Consider the following 24,601-nt stretch of genomic DNA (forward strand, 5'->3'; position numbering starts at 1 on the left):
GAGAGGCCCGCGTACCGCAAAACAAAAACAAAAACAAATGAATTTACTTACAAAACATAAACAAACTCACAGACATAGAAAAAAAACTATGGTTACCAAAGGGGAAAGGGGGGGTAGGGATAAATTAGGAGTATGGGACTACAGATACATGCTACTATATACAAAATAGATAAACAACAAGGATTTTCTGTATAGCACAGGGAACTATATTCATTATCTTGTAAGAACTTATTTTGAAAACAGAATATATATAACTGAATCACTTTGCTGTACACCTGAAACTAACACAATATTGTAAATCAACTACACTTTAATTTAAAAAAAGAATGAGGGCCCTTGACCATTATCAAAAAAACAAAAATAACAAGTGTTGGTGAGGGAACCCTTGTGCACTGTTGGTGGGAATGTAAATTGGTGCAGCCACTATGGAAAACAGTACGGATGTTACTCAAAATATTAAAAATAGAACTACCATATGATCCAAGATTCACACTTCTGGGTTATATATCAAAGAATTGAAATCAGGGTCTCAAGGAGGTATCTGCACTTCCATGTTCACTGCAGCATTATTTACAATAGCCAAGACATGGAAACAACCTAAGTGTCCATTAATCACTGAATGCATAAAGAAAATGTGGTATGCACATACAATGGATATATTATTATTCAGCCTTAAGAAAAAGAAGGAAATCCTGACATTTGAGACAACATGGATGAACCCGGAGGGCATTGTGCTAAGTGAACTATGCCAGTCACAAAAGGAATGATACTACTTATATGAAGAATCTAAAATCGTCAGACTTAGAGAAGCAGAAAGTAGAACAGTGGCCATTAGGAGCTGTGGGATGGGGAAACAGGGAGATATTAATCCAAGGGTACAAAGTTTCAGTTAAGATGAATAAACACTAGAGATTTACTGAACAGCATGGAGCCTAGAGTTAACAATACTTGGATTGTTACTTAAACAATCCAATTGGTTACTTAAAAATTTGTTAAAAGGGCAGATCTTATGTTAAGTGTTCCTATCATACACAGAAAAAAAATAATAAAAAGGGAGGAAGGAAACTTTTGGAGAAGACGGATATGTTTACGGCACAGATCATGGTAATTGTGGGTGTATACTTATCTCCAAGCTCATCAAGTTGTGTATATTAAATATATACAGCTTTTTGTATGTCGATCATACCTCAATAAAGTGGTTTTAAAAAAAGGAATGAGGGTCCTAGCCAAATATAATGCCAGAGTTTTAAATAGGACTTCAGGAGGCTGAGCAGGCCCAATCCTTTACCTGAAATAAAATCTTAAAATTAGATGGTGCAAAATGTTACTTTTTTCTTTTTTTTGCGGTATGCGGGCCTCTCACTGTTGTGGCCTCTCCCGTTGCGGAGCACAGGCTCCAGACGTGCAGGCTCAGCGGCCATGGCTCACGGGCACAGCAGCTCCATGGCATGTGGGATCTTCCCGGACCGGGGCACGAACTCGTGTCCCCTGCATTGGCAGGCAGACTCTCAACCACTGCGCCACCAGGGGAGCCCCAAAATATTACTTTTTAAATTGAGTCTCTAGTCCTTCCAAACAGCATCCAGTTCGTTGACCTCTGGGGATATCTCTCTGATCATCTCTGTAGCTTTTCCCTTCCCCCCTGCCCTGCAACCCAGCTTAGTCCTGGACGGGCCTCTCAGGTCCTGTGTAATCACCAGAATTCTCTAGGAGGTCAAGAGCATAAACCCACCCTTTTCTTGCTAATGTTGAAAGCCTCTCAAATTCTCTATTTACTCTGTCTCATCAAAAGTTAAATATTACCTGCTATTACAACCATAAAAATGCTGAGTATAGCTACAGCCCTTGCTAAGAAATGACATGTCCTGTAAATGGGCCATAATTTCTATAATAAAGGAGAGACAACGATGACAGAAACCTAGTTAATTATTGTCGATGACATAGCTAATCTGATTAATGACCTTACAAATATTTGTTCCCTTCTTCTAGACACTTCCCAAATTTATTTTAACTGAGAGCTTTATTAAGATTGTCCCAAAGAACATTGTAAAAATAATTTGTTTTGTTTACCATCTATGGTACTATTAGAAGAAAAAGGAAAGTTTTTCTCTGCATCTTGAGAAAAAAAAGTAAAATCTTGGACACTAACAGTACCAGATAGGGTAGACTTCTGAGAATGAGATAGAGATCTTTGCTGTATGTCCTGAAGTTTTCCCTCCTGGAAATTGAGAGCAAGTGTCATGCGGAAAAGGAGATAGAACACTTCATTGTGTTATATGTGTGCCTTACTCTTGACATGGAATAAAATTGGAGAAACTGAGGCACAGAAAGATTCAACCATGTGATTATTTCTGCAGGGCCTGGAAGAGTTCCTGGAATATAGTAGGTTCTTAGTATCTGTTGAAAGTTGAATGTCTAACCTTTGACTAAGGTGGGAGTAATTTCAGGGTTCTAGTTAAGAGAAAATGAAACTTTTTTGTCATGGTCATCTCTGCACTTGGTATTATTCATTGTTCTAGAGCACTCCCTGTTTAGCTGTCTTCATCCAATGTGCTTTCAATCAGCAATCCTACATAGAGAGCTTTAGGGTAGAATACACCTAGATTTGTACTCCATTTCTGTGTGAACTTCATGAGAGCAAGATGTTGACTGTACTTATTTCTGTACCCTAGAAAGGGGTACAGTGGCTCATAACGGATGCTCATAAATGCTGACTGAGAATTTTACTCAAGCGTTCTATTGAGAACCTTCGCATCTGGGCAAAATTTTGGAAGAGAGGAAAGGGGGAAGAGAGAGAGATTGATTTGGGGAAAGGAGTTCTGATTTCAAACCCTCAAATCTGTTTACACTCTCTTTTAGCAACAGCTGGCAGCTTTCGCAGTCTTTGTTTTCTATAAAGTAACCTTACCTCACATCTTCCCAGGGATCTGCCTTCTCTCCCTGTTGGTAAAAATTTCTGAATTGATTATGAGAGGCTGGGTGAAATGTGTGTAGGCCACTCTACCAGAAAAGGCATTATGTACCTGACAACAGTTTAGAACTCTCCGAATTGGATTTTATTTTCTCAGGTATTGGGGAACTTGTCCTGAGTGGGTAAGTTTTTGGTGTGAAGACAAAACACACCGGAAAATTAAAGAGATCATCTTATTCAGGCTATTGCAATGGGGAAAGTGCTCAATAAGGAGGAATGAATGTCTCAAAGAAAGAAAGAATGTCGGGAGTTTTTTCGAGGCAGGTAAACAAGAGAGTCCTGAGGAAGGGTGATGACAGGTCTTGTCACCCATAGGCAGGGTGGTCCTTTGAGGTTAGCTGGAATGCAAAAAGGCCGGGAGATATCTCAATTGCTTTTTAGGAGCACAGGCTCAGACAAAGTTCAACGTTGTCAGTGGACACTAAAGCCCGTTTGTGTTTGAATCCTACTTCCATCATTTAGAAGCTATGTGACCTTAGGCAAATTACTTAAACTCTCTGTGTGTCAGTTTTTTCATCTATAAAATGGGAATAATATATAGTACTTACTTGATGGAGATGTTTTAAGGACTAAGTGAGATGAAGCATATAAAGTGCCTGGCACTATATAAGTGTTCAATATATATTATTACCATTCTTAAGTATTCTATATAGGACAGAAATTAGGTTTACAAGGAGGGACAAAACTTGCTGGTGCTCTCATTTGAAACTTTATAAAAGGCAAGAAGCTTCACTTAGATAAGACAAATTGTTTTTATGCCTTCCTAAAAAGTTGACACATAGAAATGCTGAATAGGTATGAAATGAAGTAACTTAGAAACTTTCTTTTAAAATGCTGAATTGGGACTTTCCTGGTGGTGCAGTGGTTGAGAAACTGCCTGCTAATGCAGGGGACATGGGTTCGATCCCTGGTCCGGGAAGATCCCACATGCCGTGGAGCAGATAAGCCCGCGTGCCACAACTACTGAGCCTGCGTGCCACAACTACTGAAGCCCGCACACCTAGAGCCCATGCTCCGCAACAAGAGAAGCCACTGCAATGAGAAACCCACGCACCACAACGAAGAGTAGCCCCCGCTCGCCGCAACTAGAGAAAGCCCACACGCAGCAACGAAGACCCAATGCAGCCAAAAATAAAAAATAAATGAATAAGTAAATAAAATTTTTAAAAAGGGAAAAAAATGCTGAATTATAAAGTCAATTAAACAATAGTTACAATCTTTGTGTGTGTGTATGTGTAAATAGTTTTCGTTCATATACGATGGACCACTGGGATTTGTTTAAGTGAATAATTTTCAATGATGCCCCAACATTATTTCATTTTGGGGAATGTTAGTCTCTCTTTAAAACTGTCTTGTGGCTGATTCAAATAGTAAAATTAAATTAAGATCAATTTCATTTTAGGGAAATAGTTTTAAATCTATAATTTCAAGCTATCTCTCCTTGATAAATTTAAGGTGGGCATTAGGAGGAGAGAAGCCTCTATTGTGTGCCAGGGACAGTGGTTGGCACCCCCCATATTTTCCTTCCTTTACAGGAATCCTGTGAGGTAGGGATTATATCCCCACTTTACATTTGAAAAAGACAGGGGTAATCTCAGAGAGATTAAATAACTTGCCTGAGATCATGAAGCTAGTAACTTGGCACAGATATGGATTCCCAGTTAAGGGCTCAAGAGAGACTGTCAACCTGTTGAGGGAAAAGAAAGTGGTTTTTGTTTTCATATTACTCCCTGTTACCACGTCCTGCTGTTTAACAAAACTGGCCTGGGAATCTCCAGATGCACAGATCACTGCAATTCACTGATTAGTTCTATTTACAGTCCCCATTTCAGAAATCCTCTGAATTATAGTCCTAGTATTTACTGGGAGCTTAAACACATGCTAGGCACTGTTCCAGGCACTTTATATGTGACAACTCATTTAATCCTCACAGTGCTAGTACTATTCTCATTTTTCCAGATGAGGACACCAAGATATAGAGAGTTAGTTTATTTATTTTCCAGTTCTTTTTCTTTTTCCAGTCCTTACATCTTTATTTATTTTATTTTTTTAACATCTTTATTGCAGTATAATTGCTTTACAATGGTGTGTTAGTTTCTGCTTTAAAACAAAGTGAATCAGTTATACATATACATATGTTCCCATATCTCTTCCCTCTTGCGTCTCCCTCCCATCCTCCCTATCCCGCCCCTCTAGGTGGTCACAAACCACCTAGCTGACCTCCCTGTGCTATGCGGCTGCTTCCCACTAGCTATCTACTTTACATTTGGTAGTGTATATATGTCCATGCCACTCCAGTTCTATTAGTTCTTTACTTATTTTATTTTTTATACATATATCCACTCTTTTTAAGATTCTTCTCCCATACAGGCCATTACAAAGTATTGAATAGAGTCCCCTGTGCTATACATTAGGTCCTTATTAGTTATCTATTTTATAAGGTATAGAGAGTTTAGATAACTTTCCTGAGATTGTACAGTTAGTAAACAGTAGAGACAAGATTCAAATCTAGGCAGTCTGGAACCACCGTTCATGCTCTCAGCACTCTTCTTTATAAGCTCTGACACCAAAACAAAGTGGAATAATCAGTTTGAACTTTGTACATATATGGAGTGGTTTGGAGAGATTAAGGAACATTATTGTCCCAAACCGACAGAAACCTGTCAGGCTGGCTATTCAAGTGAAGTCACTTTCTAGCTATCACAAGAATTTTAAAGGAAAATAATGAAAACAAACAGGCATTAGATGATTCACCCCAGTATAAGCACAATTATCTACATTCCTTTGTTTCTGTAGTAATCTAGATGTCTTGTGACCTTGACCAAGTCTGGAGTTTTCCACATTATCTTTATTTCACATAATGAGATCATCAAAGGTGACATGTAATAACACAGGTTAGAAACTGCTACAGCTTGGTAGGGTCCACATTTAGGTCAAAATTGGCTTGACTTGGTAGGAAAAAGAGCAAAGGTATGTATGACTCAGGGTTAATTTTAGTCCTTTAGATGCCTGTCTGTCACAATCCTGTTCCAGGCATTGCCAGTATCACAGAAAGTAAAGTCCAGCCATTCTAAGGACAGACCCAGGAGTTTGGGTCCACAGATGAGTTTGGCAATGTGTCCTCCAAGTCCACAGAGACTGCACATAAATTCAACCAACATTTGTAGAGCTCCTTGTAAGCTACTCTGCTAGGAGCTAGGAAGGATGGTAAATGCTTTATGGCCTCTGATGGCTCAAATTCAATGGTAAAGTCAACCATCCCAAATACTTTTGGTGAATAAAAAAATTAATTATAAACTATAATGAGATAAGCAACAAGGATTTACCATATATAACACAGCGAATAATATTCAATATCTTATAATAACCTATAATGGAAAATAATCTGAAAAAATATATGTAACTGGATTCACTTTGATGTACACCTGACACTAACACAATATTGTAAGTCAACTATGCTTCCGTAAAAAAATTATAATGATATTATAATGACCACTGGGAGCATGAGAAAGGTCTTCCCTTCCCCCAGCCATTGAACTTACATCAAACACTGCATCAATCTGAACCAGACCCCTAGGGAATGCCATGCACTGATTGACTCGGACTGGGTTACTGTCCATACCTGAACCAGTCATAGGTAGAATTCAATTATAGTGGTTTCTATCAATCGGAGTCAATCATTAGAGCTGGTGCAGTCATTCTCTGCAAATGAGTGACTGCTACATAATGGGGAAGGGGTAGGATAATTACTGAAGAAACATCTATAATGTCCAATAAAAACGCTAAATGCTTGATACTTAATAGAAGGGAGCTCTGTTGGAGGTCAAAGGGGGAAGGAAGGATTCCACCTCTGGAAAGATGTGTGGTTAGAGTGGGAATTCAAAGGTAATGGTGGAGAGCAACTACTAAGGGATTTTTAGGTAAAGGGTACAACATGAACAACATTAAGAAAGAAAGAATATGGAAGGGAAAAACAGAAAGTAGAATAATATGGTTGGAGAGAAGAGAACTATGTGAGCAGGCCAGATTTGGAAGGTTTTGAATGTCAGCCTGAATGTATTCTGTATCTAACGGGTAGCTGTGCAAGGTTTATGGCATTATTAGTCTGTGCTTGCCAAGACTCTAAAGATTTTTCTGCATCAGCTGTTGATCCGGGTCAGGCTGAATGTCTCCAGGTCACCCTGGGTTAGGATGATGTTTCCAAGCCTGGCTCAGCCTTCAGGGACTAGGGACAGGGTTTCCTTTGCCTGCATGCTTTGATCTTGCTTGGGGAAGCTGTTTCTACCATGCTACAAATATAAGTGCTATTTTTTCCAAGACACCTGGACACTGCCCTGTGGGCTTTCTGAGAGATCCTGCCAGGGCCGTGGGGAGTCTGGCCCCTCATTCTACACTTATCTTCAGCAGAGCCACTAGCAGAAGGCAGGGTTCCTAGCTCAGCCTACTGATCACCATGAATTCAGCAGGTAAAAGCAACAATGACACCACAAGCAGACATAAAAGAGGCAATTCAAATGAATTAATGGTACCGTTTGGGGCCAGATTCCCAAGGAAGCCTAGGAGAAATCTGACGAGAAGGATAAAAGGAAGGTGTTTACCCATGTCAGGTTCAAAGAAATAAATGTTATACTTTTGACTCTAGGCATACTCCAGGGGTAATTAGAGCACATTAAATAACTACCCGGCCAAATGCAGTTTGTTCACTAGGACAAAAGTCCTGTGAAATCCTTTATGGAGGCTACACTCTTCATCTTGGTTCTCAGGGAAAGTCCCTCCTCTGAAAAAGCTAACAGGGCTAGCAACCCTCTGCTCATGTCAGAAGGAAAAAAAAGGAAACATTCCCTGGAGTAAACAGTACAAGAATAACTGAAATGGAGGAAGTACGTGATTTCAAGCTTCCGTTGCTAACAAATATTTTCTATGCTTGTAACAGTAAGGAATGCAACCAATCTGTGTATAAACCCAGGGAACGTTTCTGAGTCAGTACTCCCTGAGTGCTTCCTCTGTGCTAGGCACTTGGCTAAATACTTAATATTTGTCTTGCCCAATATGGTAGCCACCAGCCACCAGCTACTGAGCACTTGAAATGTGGCTAGTCTAAACTGAGATGTGCTTAAATTTTGAAGACTTAGTATGAAAAAAAGAATGTAAAATATCTCATTTATATTTTTACATTGATTGCATGTTAAAATCATAATATTTTTGATATACTGGGTTATATATGTTATTCAAGCTAATTTTATCTTTGTTTTTTACTTTTAAAAATATGACTACTAGAAAATTTAAAGTTACATAAATGGCTCACACTTGTGGCTTGCGTTGTATTTCTATTGGAGAGCACAGCTTCAGATGATCTCCATTCTGCATCCCCATAACAATCTTATAACATAGACTATTACTAGGTCTGTTTATTGAAGAAGAAATTGCTGAGGTATAGAGACTGCAAGGTACTTGCCCAGCATTATTAAGTGCTGGGGCTGTGATTCAAACCAGGGTTGGTCTTATCCACTATATTATAATAAACTGCCTCTTCAGCTTGCTTTATGTCAGTATTTTTCTGGGTGACTCAAGTGTAGAACTCTGGGTTAGAATGTGGTCTCCCTCGCTAATTGCTTGCATGAGCTTGAGTGATTATCTTAATCTCTTCATGTCATTAGACAGGAGCGTAATACATCTAATAAGTCAATAATGCATTATTGTCTTATGTGAATCACTTCTTTGGCTTCACAATCTACGGAAACAAAGATTCAGTTCAACTTAGCAAATGTCTCCTTAACATCACTATGTACAATTGTGAAAAAGCCCAGATAAACACCATCAGATGTGTTAATTCCTGAGAGGGAGTTAATTGTGTTTGGAGTAACACCAGAATGAAGGAACAAAACACACTTTAACTTTTCCAGTTGTAAAAAGAGAAGAGCAACGCTCACTTTAAGCTTAATGAATAACAGATACAATACGGTTTTGAATTGATATTGACTATATTGGGTGTTTTACATATGATCATTTTTCAAGTATTCTTACAACCTCTTACACAAAGGATCTTCCAGAACTTGAATTGTTTTGGACTAAGAAAATCATACCAACGCTAAACATAAAAGCAAGGGAAAGGAAAACCTGGTGCCACGCAGAAGTATTTCTTTTCTGTTATTGTCATATTTTAATTTAATTACATTGGTGAGAATTCATGTCCTCCCTAACACACTCCAAATGCTTCTTGTTTCTAATTTTTTAGTGCATATACTGATCATAATCTGAGCCCCACCTGAGAAAGCAGCTCACTCTTCAAGGCCATAGCTGATCCTTAAAAGCACGAAAGAGAAATTTTTGGTATCGCTTATATTCCGTTGTGAGACTCCAAGTCACAATCTCTGCTCATACTTGAGTACAACTGACAAAAACATCTGACCTAGAATCCTCTTCAAGCCCGGATCACATAACTTTGCCACAGAATTTCGATAGCAGCCCCACTTTATCCAGTACTTGTCACTAGCTCTGGCTCCTTGCTTCACCATCTGTCCTGTGTTCTTATTACTACGACTAACTTGGCTTTGAAGCCGTTTCAACATTCCACAAGACACCATGTGTTCTTGGAAATTATGTCTCAGTGCCACCTAGTAACTTTTTCTGGCAACCGTGTTTTTTCAGCTTCAGGTACAGCACATTGGTTCATCTTATTCTTTGATGGATGGCACTCCATTAGCAACTGGGTGTACAAGGCCGTCTCTTAATCATTCATTTATATATTCCTTTTCTTCTCCATTTTCCACTTCTGTTCCTCTGCTCTCACCATAAGCAATCATTCTTAAGTGCGTTCTGTAAAATGTATATATTTTTGTTTTGATGCATACATTTTTAATTTATATAAATCACATCATCATAAAAAATCTCACTCTCTTTCTTTACTACATTTTTAAGAAGTCTAACCATGTTGTCAAGTAAAATCTAGACTGTTGCATCTGATACCTAGTTATCCGTCCATTTTACCCATCTACATCACAAAAATGGACATGCGCATTGTCCTCAACTCACCGATATTGCTAATAATGCTGCGACAGACATCCTCATACGTCTTCCCTTACAGGTGAGACTCTCTCTGGATTCCTAAACCATTCCCGGCAGCAGAAATACTGGGATATAGGATGTATGTGTCAGTCTGGTGCCCACCAGGAAAACAGAACCCACTCTAAGCATGTAAAACCAAGGGACTTTAATGCAAAGAACATGTTGCAGAGGTGATGGAAGTGCTGAGAGCCAAACTGGGGATATGAGGTAACTGAGAGATTAGCAATAGCAGGAACGTGATTACCACATACAAACTGCAGGAATTACTTGTAATAGGAGCCTGTGTCTGATGCAAGCTGCCAGTGGAAGCTGAAAGAGAAGGAAAAAATATAGATACCCCCTTGGAGACAGAGGGAAAGAGAGAAATACCCTGACTTTTCCCTTCTCCCATCCCGTGTCCTATCAGTGCTTTTTGCTGCATTCCCAAATGCATCCTGCAGGTGCCAGAGCAGAGCAGGGACAGGTAAGGAACAAAGAGAGGGCAGACAGTTGTAAGCACACCCTATACTTGATCTGACTAAGTCCTGCTAGACTGCTCTCCATAGTAACTAGCACCAGCTATACTCCTCTCAGCAGCGTGTCCCCACATACCATCTACTCTTTATGGTCTACTATACTCCAGAAAGTAGCAGTAGACCTCTCTTCCATCCTCCTTTGAATGTGTCTAGACTATTGCAGATGCCTCAGGTAGCTCCTTAAATCTAGCAGCTTCCTGGAGCTCGGGAACCCATCCATCGATTGGGCCATAGCCTCTTGAGGGCAGCAACCTCAACAGTTTTTGGTTTTTCTTGGGTTTTTTTGGCCGTGTTGGGTCTTCGTTGCTGCACGCAGGCCTTCTCTAGTTGTGGCGAGCAGGGGCTACGCTTCGTTGTGGTGTGTGGGCGTCTCATTGTGGTGGCTTCTCTTGTCACTGAGCATGGGCTCTAGGCGTGCTGGCTCAGTAGTGGCGGCGCACGGGCTTAGTTGCTCTGTGGCACGTGGATCTTCCCAGACCAGGGCTCAAACCCATGTCCCCAGCATTGGCAGGTGGATTCTTAACCACTGCGCCACCAGGGAAGCCCCACCTCATCAGTTTTATTTGTAAGGCCCTACTTGTCATTATGCTCAATGCTACTGACCAAGTGATAAATATACTTGTTGATGATTGGTGTCATGCCTTACCCCTTATTGTTATGATTTGGCTTGCAGACTGCATGGGTGGCAGTCTTCAACAAGCCACTTGTGGCACTGTGGAGGGAAATCTCTAGGGAGAGCCTGTGGGTGAGGGAGAGAGTTGATACTCAGCCAACAAGCATAGTTTAAGACCATAATGGTTGTCAAAACACTGTGTTGGTTGATAAACAGGCTCTGCTCTGAGCAATGCTAAGTGACCACTGTGCCCTGACTGCCCCAGCCACTTCCTTGGAAGCACCCCTCCCTCCAAGACCAGCAACTAAAGGGATATGTCTGGCCTGGCCAGGGGACTCTAGAACTCTGCTGCTGCAATCTGGCTTGCCACTTTCCCAACTGGTTTTTGCATATGGCTTACTGGTTGTTAAATATTTTAAATATCCTTCCTGTGGAGGAGTATCACAAAAGAAGCATAGGGGAAAGTCTGTAGACTTTTGGGTGTCCTGTGACTCCCAGGAGCCTCCTTTCTATGTGTGATGATGGCAGAGAGAATCCTCCAGGATTATATTCCTGATAGAAAATGCTCCATTTGTTTTTTGCTTTTCTATTCATTTACAGCATACCCAGTAAAGTGCACAAGGCTGAAGTGTACCGCTCGTTGAAATTTTACACGTGTACACCCATGTATCCACCACCCAGATCAATATATAGAACATTTTTAGCCTCCCAGCTGGCCCCCTCCTGCCTCCTTTCCATCAATTACCCCAAATAACCATAATACCAACATCTATCACTATTACTTAATTTTGCCCATTTTAAAAGTTCTGTAAATGGAAGCATAGAGTACGTACTCTTTTGAGTCTGGTTTCTTTTGCTCAACGTGAAAAATGTCCTTCCTTTGTGATTTATTTGGCTATTTTTCCAAATTGTTAAGTTGGATTCTTAGCTCATTAATTTCAACCTTTCTTCTTTCTTTTTGCATTTATTACAGTTTTTAAAAATTGTGGCAAAATACATATAACATAAAATTTACCATTTTAACCATTTTTAAGTGTACAATTCAGTGGCATTCATTACATTCACAATGTTGTGCAATCATCATGATTATTTCCAAAATTTTTCATCACCCCAAACAGAAAGTCTGTACTCATTAAGAAATAACTTCCTATTCCTCTCCCCCTTGAGTTCCTGGTAACCTCTTTCTGTCTCAATGAATTTGCTTCTTCTAGATATTTCATATAAGTGGAGTTATACAATATTTGTCCTTTTGCTTTTGGCTTATTTCACTTAACATGATATTTTCAAGGTTCATGCATGTTGTAGCACGTATCAGAATTTCATTCCTTTTATGGCTGAATAGTATCCCATTGTACGTATATATCACATTTTGTTTACCCATGTATTTTTTGATGGACACTTGGGATGGTTCTACCTTTTGGTTATTGTGAATAATGGTGCTATGAACATACTGTACAAATAACTGAGTCCTTGTTTTTAATTCTTTTGGGTATATACCTAGGAGTGGAATTGCTGGGTCATACGGCAAGTCTATGTTCAGCTTTTTAAGGAATGGCCAAACTGCTTTTCAAAGCAGTTGCACGATTTTACGTTCCCACCAACAATGCACAAGTGTACCAACTTCTTCACATCATTGCCAACCTTTTAATTTTTTTTCTTCTTCTTCTTCTTTTTTTTTTTTTTTTTTAGGCTGCACCGTGTGGCATGTGGGATCTTAGTTCCTGAGCAGGGGCTGAACCTGCGCCACCTGCAGTGGAAGAGCAGAGTTCTAACCACTGGACCCCCAGGGAAGTCCCTTTCTTTGTTTTTATAGCCATTCTAGTTGGTGTGAAGTACTATCTCATCGTGGCTTTGATTTCTATTTCACTCATGACTAATGATTCTGAGCATCTTTTAATGTGCTTACTGGCCATTTGTATATCTTTGGAGAAATATCTGTTCAAGCCCTTTGCCTATTTTTTAATTGGGTTGTTTGTCTTCTTGTTATTGAGTGGTAGGAGTTTTTAAAAAAATATTCTGGATATTATACTCTTATCAGATATATGATTTGTAAATATTTTCTCCCATTCTGTGGACTGTTTACTCTCTTGACAGTTTCCTTTGATGCACAACACAATGGTCTGTAATTTTTATGAAGTCCAGTTCATCTATTTTTTCTTTCGTTACTTCTGCTTTTGATGTCATGTATAAGAAACCATTGCCAAATCCAAGGCTATGCACATTTGCTCCTCTATTTTCTTCTGATTGTTATAGTTTTAGCTCTTAAAATTGTCTTTAATCCATTTTTGAGTTGATTTTGGTATGTTCTCTAAGGTAAGCGTCCGATTTCATCCTTTTGCGTGTGGCTATCCATTATTTACTGAGGAGACTATTATTTCCTCATTGGTCTTGGCACCTTTGTCAAAGACCAGTTGACCATTCATTTCTAGGCTCTAAATTCTATTCCACTGGTCTATACAGATGCTTTTGATCATTGTAGCTTTTAGTAAGTTTTGAAATAAGGAAACTTTGTTCTTTTTCAAAATTGTTTTGATTATTTTAGGTCTCTTAACCCAAAATTCCATATAAATTTTAGGAAGAGATTTCCATTTCTTCAAAAAACATCATTGGGACTTTGATAGGGTTGCATTGAATCAGTATATCACTTTGGGTTGTACCGTTGTCTTAATAATAAGTCTTCCAAACCGTGAACATGAGATATATTGATATTTCCATTTATTTAGGTCTTAACCTTTCTCCTTTTTTAGTTTAAGAATTTAAGGTGATTTCATTCTAAGTATCATTTTAGTTTCATCTCCCAGTTTTTGATATTTTTACATTTATTTTTAAATTTCTGTCTTGATATACTCCTTGACCCATGAAGTATTTGTCTTGTTTTATTTTCAAATAAATGCTTTTAAATATGATTTTACTATTGATATTTAACTTAATTGCAATATGATCAGGGTTGTGGGTTAAATGATACCAAGTCAGAGATGTGTAAAACTTGTTTTATGAACTTGCAAATATAATGTTGTATATGTTCTTGAGAAGAATGTTTTCTATGATTGTTGGATGCAAAGTTCAGCATATATCCATTAGATCAAGCTTTAAATTCTTTGTCCTCACTGATTTTTTTGGTCTGTTTGATTTATTTCTGAGAGTTGTACTAAAATCTTCCTATCAGGATAGTGTATTAATCAATTTCTTTTGTAGGTCTATCAATTTTCCTTTTTGTATTTTAACCTATGTTATTACGTGCATACAAATTTAGAATTGTGTATCTGTGTCTATCTACTGTGTATGCGTGTGTGTGAATTGCACCTTTTATCATTTTGCATAATGATACATTTAATACTCTTTAATATCTCTAATGATCTTTTTTGCCTTAAAGTCTATCCTGTCTGATATTAATATAGTTATATCAGGTTTCGTTTGCTTAATATCTACCTGGTACATCTTTCTTTATATTTCTTCAATCAATGTATTTATCTTCTTATTAATTAAATAAAATAATTCCGTATTTTAGATAAGTTATTTTTGTTAATATCCACTGATTAGAATGTATTATGATTTTATACAACCCACTTTTTAAAAGAATACCAACATATTTATAGTTTTCTTTGTTCAACATTCCATCTCACATTGATATTCATTTGGGGATCATTTCCCTTTTATCTGAAGTGCAACCTTTATAATCTTCTTTAGTTATGGTCTTTTGATGATAAATTCTGCCATTTTTTGTTTGTCTGAAATGTTTTTGAGCCATATTATTGGAAGATAGTTCTGTTAAGTATGCAGTTCTAAACTGACAGTTGTTTTTACTCAAACCTTGATTATTTAATGTCTTTGACTTCTATAATTGCTTTAGAAGTTAGCTTTCAGTCTATTTTTTGTTCCTTTGTAAGTAATCTATCTTTCCTATCTGGCTATTTTTAATGTCAAATATTTGTCTTTTGTATTCATGGTGAAATGCTAAGTGAGATTTTATTCTTATTTATCTTATTCAGAGTCTACTGTCCTTCCTGAAATTGAGAATTTGTATCTTTAATCAAGTCTGGAAAATTCTTAGCCATTATCTTTTAAAATATTGCCTCTCAATAGACATTTCTCCAAAGAAGACATACAGATGGCCAACAGGCACATGAAAAGTTTTTCAACATCGCTAATCGTTGGAGAAATGCAAATCAAAACCACAATAAGAAATCACCTCACACTTGTCAGAATGGCTATCATCAAAAAGTCTACAAATAACAACTATTGGTGAGAATGTGGAAAAAAGGGAACCCTCGTACACTGTTGGTGGGAATGTAAATTGGGGCAGCCACTGTGGAAAACAATATGGAGGTTCCTTGAAAAATTAAAAATAGAACTACCATATGATCCAGCATTTCCACACCTGGGTATAGCCAAAGAAAACAAAAACACTAATTTGAAAAGACACATGTACCCCAATGTTCATAGCAGCATAATTTACAATTGCCAACATATGGAAGCAACCTAACACCTTGTCCAGATGCCAAGGGTTTCTACTATTCCAAGACCATGTTATAACATCTCAGCTTTAAGTTCTGTGTTTTTTGTTGTTCAAATGCTTTTTTTCTGGAAAGTACCACGCACTAAGTATTGCTGAGTATGTAGTAAAATGTTACAGAGATAGTAATTAGTCCTTGAGTGGGAAAGATCCAGTAACAGTGTTTGGCAACCCTGTTACGGGTATTTGAGTAACCCTCCTTGGAAATAAAATGGTCACACTATCTGCCAATAGGGCTAAAGACAAAACAAAACAAAACCCCATCATCCTCACTCTTAAATAACATCTACTTGTTGGATTACTATACGTAACACATTTTACCTTTGTGCTGCAAAAGAGAAAGAAAGGGAGAGAGAAGAGAATGAATGAGAGATTCTCTGAGTAATGACTATAATTAAGGCATGGAATGTGATGAAATAAAAAGAATCTTAGTTATTTCCTACCAGATATGAAATCAAATTTACTACATGGAGCAAATATCAACTTGTGAGGATACAGGAGTCATGAAAATAGGTGGTTTTTTGTTCATTCATACAACACTACAAACTAAGTAACAAGATGACAAAGACCAAGTCTGTTTTATCCCCCATTGCCTCCCCAGTGCCTAGCATGGCCATAACAGACAATATTTGTTGAATGAGGACCTACTGTGTGCTATGTACGGTACTAGGAGCAAGGTGGACATGACCCTAATCCTAAGGAGAAATCCTACTTCCTCAAAGTAATAAAAGCTGGAGTTTGGAATCAAATAAATATTAACGATATTATCGAAGATAATGAAAACAACTAACAGGGCTCCTTTTCATGATTACATTCATAGCTTTCTCTATCAACTATTATAACAACTCTGTGGAGTAGCCGGGCAAATATTAATATCCCCAGTTCACAGTTGAGATAATACTACTACTCAGTAGTTATTGAGGGATTCTTACTTGCCAGCACAGCGTTCAACGCTTTACATTCATTATCTCATTGAATTCCCCAATAACCCCATAGGCAGATACTACTATTTCCCTCATTTTCAGACTAGGAAATCAATGAAGCTAAAACAAATTTAAGCAACTGTGCGGGGGTGGGGGTGGGGGTGGGGAGTGCATAATTATTAAGCGGCAGCATCATGACTTATCTCAAGCGGTGGGACTCCAGGGTTTTCCACTGTGCCTAGAAAAGGCAGCTGAACACACAGAGCAGGTGAAGATGCTGGAGCTAGTGCCAGTCGGGGCACCTTTATTACCATCCAGATATTTAACAGGTGCCCAAAGGTGAAGCTAATTTATTCCCAGAGAGTTTAAAGAGAAGACCCATCTTTAAATGACTACAAAAAGTATCCCACCATAACAGACACAATTTAACTACTGCAATAATTTTGAGAGAAGAGAATGTTTTGCTGCTATTTCCTCTAGAAGCAATGCTCACTATTTAAATCAGGAACATTCAGAAGCAGCGAGAGAACTTAGCAAACCCCAAATACATCCTCATGCAATCCATATTTACGTGGGCAACTGCCTATCACGGCCAACTGGATGGCAATTTTACTGCTGAAGTGAGTCCAGGCAAAAGGCTCAAGCAACACAAGAGCTGGGAGGGACTCTGGAAACCAGCTGGTGACTAGCTAGATACCAGTGCGCAGCCCCCGATTTACTGAGGCGGTGAGATTCACGGAGTTCCAAGACCTCCAGAAAAGCATTCCGTGCTAAAAGGCCTTCCCACCACTAGAAATCAGTCTATCCCTTTCGCCCCCTTTCCACTCCTTCTCTTGCTCTCTCTCCAGCTGCTTTCTTCCTTTTCAACACATTTTTTGAAACGGTGGTGAACAAAATAAACACGAACACGCCTTCCGAACAGATTAAAACATAATTAAACCAAGAACCTGATCCTTAGCGCTTCCCCTGCCACGGTCCACGCCCCGGGGCGTTGGAGAAGGTTCTGGTGAGGCGAGGGTTGGGGAACGCAGGGACGCCTCGCGGACGCGTGTTCCCCGCCAGCAGCAGGGGGGGCGCCCTGAGCGAGTCTGCGCAGTGCACAGCTCCGCGGGTCTCCTAGCGACCCGAGAGGCGGGGGAAACACACCACCGGAAGCCGGGTGGGCAGCCGGGGAAACACGGCTGACCGCAAGCGGCTGTTCGCACCCGCGGCGCGGGCCCGGGTGTCGGTGAGCACGGACTGCAGGCCCTGGTAAGCGCGCGCATGCGCGCGGGTGGAGCGTGGGGGGAGCCTGCGCCCCCTGCTTGCTGCGGCTGGGGGCGGGGGATGGCCGGGGGCGGCGGAGGACCCAACTCCCTTACCTCCTCATGGTCCCCCGCAAAAATAGACCATAACCAGCGCGCGACGTTCCTCAACGCCAAGGACACCTTTTTTTTTTGGTTATTCTCAGAGTCCCCCAGAGGATGTAGATGAATATACCCATTCCAGATGGGAAACTGATGGCCATAGAGTCCTCTGCGGAGACTGGTTTAGCCTGCGACCTGCCCTTCTCCGGGTTAGACAGCACCTGGAGCCTTGGCCACCCAGCTGGTAACTGTGGCCAAGCTGAGCCCGTGTTTGGAGAGTACCTCGGGTACTGGGGTGGTCTGCTGCTGTTTTGAATGTGTTGATCTCGGAGAGACAGCAGTCAGCTGTCCTGAAGAGAGATCTTAGTTCCCTGCCCAGGAATTGAACCTGGGTAGCCTGGATGAAAACCAGGAATCCTAGACACCAGGGACTAGAGGCTAGAAGCAAAGTTCCCCTGGCTCTTACCCCCATTGAAAACAAGAATGTTTCAAGGAGGCAAAAACTGTAAAAACAGGTACAGCGTTTATTATTAGAGACACAGCACAATGTATGGGAGAGCACACACTGAAACAGTTTATTTAAGTCAGGAGCTAGGCAGAAATACACACCCAGGGAGAAAGGGTATGGGCGTCCTCTCTTAATGAGGAGGAGACAGTTAAGTCAGAAACTAGGCGGAAGTACACAACCGGAGAGGAGTGCTGGCCTCCTGATTGAGAAAAGCAGTGAAGAGGTGATTTAAATCCCTTCTATAGGACAGTCCTTCCAGGTCTTTGTTTACATCTGGCCAATTATCTTGCTTCTTCCTTCACACCTGACTGGTCCTAGGATGCTCCCCAACATGCGTGTGCAATATTTTGCTAAGATGGATCCCACCGCAGAGGCCTGGGGGTGCATGTCCACACTTACTATGGGGTGGCGCCCCCTCCCTTTTTGACCCCCAAGGAGCCTTCCTGCGCATGTGCAGAAAGGGAAGTTTTCCTGACCTCAGGAGTGGTCATCTTATCTCTTTACTTCAGCAGAGCTCAGCTTCTGCCACTAGCTTTGTCCTTGGAGCGTCTGGGGGAGAACAAAGCTTCAATTTTACTCCACGTGACAGACACCAGCTGTCCAGCCCAGGGGCCCATCTGTCTCCTACCTCTGTCACTGCCGCAGGACAGGAAGCTGAGGCTTTCTGCCTTTGCTGATTCCTCGAGCTGCTTATGAGAATGGAATTCGGCTCTCTTGTAGGCAGCACGATGTGATGGTTAAGATTACAAAGTCTAGAATCAGAAAGGCTGGAGTTGAAGGCCAGTTTTCCTCTTGTTTGACTGGTGACCGTAGGCAACTTAGTTGCTGTTTCTGGACTCAGTTTTCCTACCTGTAAAATGGGGACAATAAAAGGAATCAGCTTTATAGGATTGTTGTGAGGATTTACTGACATAGCACCTGTGAAGCAGTTACTGCCACATACATGCACTGTGTACATGTTAGCAATTATGAACTCTTTGAGAATCTCTCCCCACCCCCATTTTCAAACTGTTTGCTTTGAAATAATTATAGACTCACAAGAAGTTGCAGATATAGTGCAGAGGCCCCATATACCCTTCCTCCAGATGCTTCCAGTAGTACCATCTTGCATAATGATAGTACATTACCAAAGCAGGAAATCAGCACTGGCGCAGTATATGAATTAGACGGTAGACTTTACTTGAATTTCACCAGTTGTCACTTGTGTGTGTGTGTGTGTGTGTGGTTCAGTAAAATGTTGTCATGTGTATACATCAAGATACAAACCTGTTTCCTCACCGCAAGGGAACCACTTCATGCTCTCCCTTTATTATCATTCATTTTCCCACCCACAACCCTTGGCAACCACTAATTTGGCCTCCATTTCTATAATTTTGTTCTTTTGAGGATGTTAGATAAATAGAATAATACCTTTATTAAAGGTATAAAACTTTTGAGATTGGCTCTTTTTCATTCAGCGAAAGCCCTTGAGATCCATCCAAGAGATTGGGTGCATCAAGTTAGTTCATTTTTACTGCTGAGTTGTATTTCGTGGCATGGACGTACCATGGTTTATCCATTCATGTGCTGAAAGACATTCAGGTCGTTTCCAGCTTTTAGCTATTACATCTAAAGCTGCTATGAACATTTGCGTACAGGTTTTTGTGTGAACATAAGTTTTCTTTTCTTTAGGATAAATGCCTGACGCTCTTTTGCACTTCGTAAAAGTGGAAATATCCAAGTATCATATAGTGACTGTGAAATAGTAAACGTTTAGAAAAAATGTTTTATTTTCTGGGTCAAGCAAAATTTTTCATGAACTTAACAGAATGCAGAGTGGTAAGCTTATCAGCTATGAGAGGTAAAGTGGGGTCATGGGAAGCCCTCCAGCCAGATCGGTTGCCTTATTCACCTCTTTGGAACTCAGTTTCCTCGTTGAAAAGTGAGGAAGGTGGACTAGATGTCTTTCAAAGTTTCTGCCAGCTCTAACAATCTATGAGGTTTGAGCTAGCTGCCACACTTTCCCCATTTTAAGTGGTATGACTGTCCTTAAGTAAAAATATTGGTTATCAGATTTGATTTTATGAAGTGCTTGTGTGATGTATTAGGATAATGAGAGACCTGCCATTAAGCTGCTCAGGTTCCAAGTCCTGACTTTGGCCATGGCTGGATATATTAGATTATCCAGGTCCCATTTTCCTTCCTATTTGTCCATCTGTCTCTTCCATCTTAGCTTCATGCCCTAACTACTCAGTGCAAACAGGGGTCTGATGGGTAAAGAAACAGAGTGAAGCAGGCTGCATATGAGGCAGTAGGGAGTGGTAGAGACTGTGAATAAGAGAGCATAGGACTTGTCTAAAAGATGGCAGCCCTTATACCAATAATGGCTCCATGGATAGGTGGACCCAGTGTCCCCAGAGCTCCTGATTTCTGTTCCAGATTATTTGTGTGAACTTTTTTATATGTCAGAAGCTCTGGCATAGTGGTTAAACACCTTTCTCCAGAGGCACACTACCTGTATTAAAATTTCAGCTCTCCCCCTTATCAGCTGTGGGAACTTTGACAAGTGTTTGGTTTTCAACTTCTTTGTGCCTCAATTTCCTTATCTGTAAATGGGAATAATATTAGTACCTACTTCATAGGAGTGTTATGAGATTAAAATAAGTTAATTCATGTAAAGCACTTAGAACAACATGTGTTATATAGAAAGTTCTCAATACATGTGAACTCTTATGATTCTTATTAAAACACAAATGGGATCAAATGACAGGTCTGTGGGCCTGATACAGTCCATGAACAACCAGTTTGCAACCCTTGACCCCGAGTTTAGAGGAGAAATCGAGGTCCACAAAGGTTAAATGAAGGGCGAAGGTCATGCAGCTAGCTAGGGGCGAGGTGTCACTGTGTCCAAGTTCTTCCCACTGCACTGTGTCCCTTTAAAGGATAAGAAAGAGTCCCAAGAGGGGTCACAACTTGTGAGTATTCTTCACAAAGAGACTGGATAGCTGGATGGTGGTGACAGCACCACCAAATGTAATAATGGATTACATTTACACATAGTGACACGGATGAGCCTTCGTGGTATCCTGCTTGGTAAGCAAGTCACAGAATAGTACCATTTACGTACATGAAGGATACACAGGTCTTATAAGGATGTCTGCAAACAACGGGTACATTCCAAATCTGTTAAGAGTGGTTTTGCTTGTGCAGGGGAGGGCAATGACGGTGGGCTATGGGAATAACGTAGAATAAAGAAAACAGGAGAGGGGCCTTGCACAGACCAGCGATAACGTGCCATGAACCAGGACTATGATTAACTCAGACTTCGCCACGTGACCCTCCCTTCCCCCACCTCTCCTCCTGAAACAGGTGGAGACCAGCCTGCTCACAACCTCCTTCTCCCATCCTTGTGGTCCTTGTGGTCCATAACACCGGCACGTTGTCTCGCAGGTACAGAGAAGATCTGCCGTCCAAGTGCTTCACAAAGCACGGGCGCAGGTCGCCACGCCCCACGTCACTGAACAGCCGGCGGTGGAGGTTTGTGAGAACGGGACTGGATGACTTCCGGAAAGGCTGCCCGCCTTGCGGAGCTGTGATCACTCGGGGCCCTGAGGAGGGCTTTCTCCCCCAGATTTATCACAGAGCTCCCCGACCTGCCCCGAAGAGGAGCCAGAAGGACATGCTGCCTAGGGAAGCAGCCCTGCGTTCCACGCTCTCGCCGGCCCGCCAGGCGCGGAAGGACTTCCTGGCGGACGTTGAGACCCATCCGCCCCCGCACCCCTCGGCTCCCTACCCGGACCTGGAGGAAGACATGCCCGCAGAGGTGACCACCCGGGGAATATTGCTCCTTAGATGCCTGGGGAGTTCCCTCCAGGGGGAGAGGGTGATGAATGTGTCCCCAGGGGGGCAGTTCTCCTGGGGGTTGGAGCAGCCTTCTAAGACGTGCAAGTGGCAGCAACATACCCGCCGCTCCCTGTGCTTCCTATGAGGCCATCCAACTTACAAAGGCCCAGCAAACCAGAAGTGTCCGACTTGTTTACCCCTGAAGCTCTACCAGTCTACTTTGCTTGTGACTTTTTAGGGGGAGAATAGAGTGGAGGAATTGTCCAGTCTTGCTTCTGTCACGTTAGCCTGGTCTTGGGAGTGTCCGTGAGAATTATTAACTGATGGCTAGAAAGGCACCTGCGCACCTGAAATGTCATGGGCAATTTCACCAGATTGCCAAGACTAGGGCTGGGCAGCAGCTGCGATATGTCACCTCTGTCCCAGGCTTCTTTTAAGTTGCAGGTCTAATGTCCTTCGCATACGTCTCTTGTCCTTATAGCTCAAAATGGCTTCCACACCTCCAGGCATCGAGTCTGTCTTTCAGACAAGAAGGGGAAGGGGCAGAGTTTAAAAGTTGCACGTCAGCTGACTCTTTTAATTAGGCAAATAGTAGCCTTCCCAGTAAACATCTCATTCATCTGACCACTCTTAGCTGGTAGGGAGTCTAGAAAATTGAATTTCTTGGGTGGGTATTGCAGCCCTGAACAAAATCCAGGACAAAATTCTATTAGATTTAAGGAAAGGGGGCAGGATGGATATTGGACAGGGAACTAACAGTGCCTGCTACCCCGCTACCCCCTTACCCCCTGCAGTCTGTTCCCTATGTCAGCAAGCATGACAGTTGTTGAGAAGATAAACGCCTCTGCTCAAAGCTTCTCATTCAGAGTGAAGTCCTTGCCATGGTCTGGAAGGTCCTGCGTGTTCTGTGCTCCATCCCATTCCTGCCCTGCTCCCTCTCGAGCCTCACCGCCTACTCCTCTGCCCTCCTCAGTCTGCTGCAGCCACTCTGGCCTCCTGGCTGCTCAGCAAACGTGAACAAGCATGTCCAGTTTAGGTCTCTGTTCCTTTGTCTGGAGCACTTGCCCCCGGATGTCTGCCGGCCTCACTCCTTCACTTGCTTCAGCTCTTTCCTCAATTATCTCCTCACTGGAGAGGCCTACATAAAAAGACACTCCCCTCCCTCTCATCCTCTGTGCCTTACCATGATCTATTTCCGTCCTAGCAGTTGTCAGCACTGGGCTTCTCACTGGAATAAAAGCTCTACAAGGGCAGGGCTTTTCAAGGGCAGGGATTTTATCTGTGTCTTTCACTGTGTACCACCAATACCTGGCATATGGTAGACACTCAATAAGTATTTATGGATAATGGATGAATGAATAAGTGATTAGTGTCAGGGAAGTCTGTAGAAAGGACAACTGGAATTTCTAATCAATGATTTGCCCCCTGGGCTTTCCTTCACTGCCTCCTGTGGGCCAGAGCTCTGAGTCCGTGACAAAGAGATTGTTTGAACACCTCCTTAGAGGGCACATGGGACAGTGGCTCTTATTCCCATGTCTGACCTCCTCAAACAGATGTGTTGGCTTCCTTCTGAAGCAGGATCTCTTCTTGTGGTGCTATGATGGCCACCAGCAGCTCTAGATGTAAATTTTACCCAGAAAAACACCACCTCTTTTTGCACGGTTCCAGCAAAATTCCATGACCAAATTTCCCTGGGTCTCACTTGGGTCTTGTACCCATTCCTAAGCCAGTCACTGTGGGCCTGATTAACACAGTCAGCCTGCAGAGTGATGAGTGGTCAGGACAATTCAGATCACAAGGACTGAGAGTGGAGAGAGACATGATTCTCCAAAGAAAAGTCTAGAGACTGTTACTCATAGGAGGAAGAATGGATGGTGGGCAGTCAAATAAACAGAAATCCTCTAGAGACACTTTTTTTCTGTGGGGCAGTGGGGTCCGGGTGGGTCCAGAGGAACTGTTCCATCTAGAGGAGACGGAACTTCAGTAAAAAGGCCACATAGCTAATGTCTAGGTGATGGACGTTTACCTGCAGCACCCAGCGCTGTATTTACACTGGAATTGATGAACAGAATTGACCAACTGGAAGGAAAAGGAAAGGGATGACTAGGTCCATTCTGTTTTAGAATCAAGGGGCACCCTTTTCAGCTCATCTTTCTTTCCTCTAAAGTTGTTTTCTGTTTGTAACTCTTATTAAAGGTGCTGGAAGTGCTGGGTCCTGACAGGAAGCTGGAGGACACACGGGGTTATTGTCAGGGCATCCGGAAAAGAATGAAGGAACCCACAAAACTTTTAAAAAAACGTTCTACTCAAGTCTTCCTGGGGCAG

The 24,601-nt window shown here is 41.5% G+C and overlaps 2 protein-coding genes across 2 annotated transcripts in view; one reads left to right on the forward strand and one right to left on the reverse strand.

Annotated features, from left to right (window-relative positions):
- SCARB2 (scavenger receptor class B member 2) overlaps positions 1-17,856 on the reverse strand; it is a 100,312-nt gene extending 82,456 nt beyond the window's left edge. The window contains exon 1 of the mRNA XM_067736310.1: positions 17,548-17,856. The gene's annotated coding sequence lies outside the window, so the exon portion shown is untranslated. The remainder of the gene's footprint in view (positions 1-17,547) is intronic.
- FAM47E (family with sequence similarity 47 member E) overlaps positions 17,721-24,601 on the forward strand; it is a 30,942-nt gene continuing 24,061 nt past the window's right edge. Inside the window, exons 1-3 of the mRNA XM_067736312.1 lie at positions 17,721-17,851; positions 21,884-22,256; positions 24,473-24,600. Coding sequence (XP_067592413.1) covers positions 22,113-22,256; positions 24,473-24,600 — 272 coding nt within the window. The 5' untranslated portion in view covers positions 17,721-17,851; positions 21,884-22,112. The remainder of the gene's footprint in view (positions 17,852-21,883; positions 22,257-24,472; position 24,601) is intronic.

The sequence above is a fragment of the Pseudorca crassidens genome, chromosome 4, assembly GCF_039906515.1.
Source record: "Pseudorca crassidens isolate mPseCra1 chromosome 4, mPseCra1.hap1, whole genome shotgun sequence".
NCBI lineage: Eukaryota > Metazoa > Chordata > Mammalia > Artiodactyla > Delphinidae > Pseudorca > Pseudorca crassidens.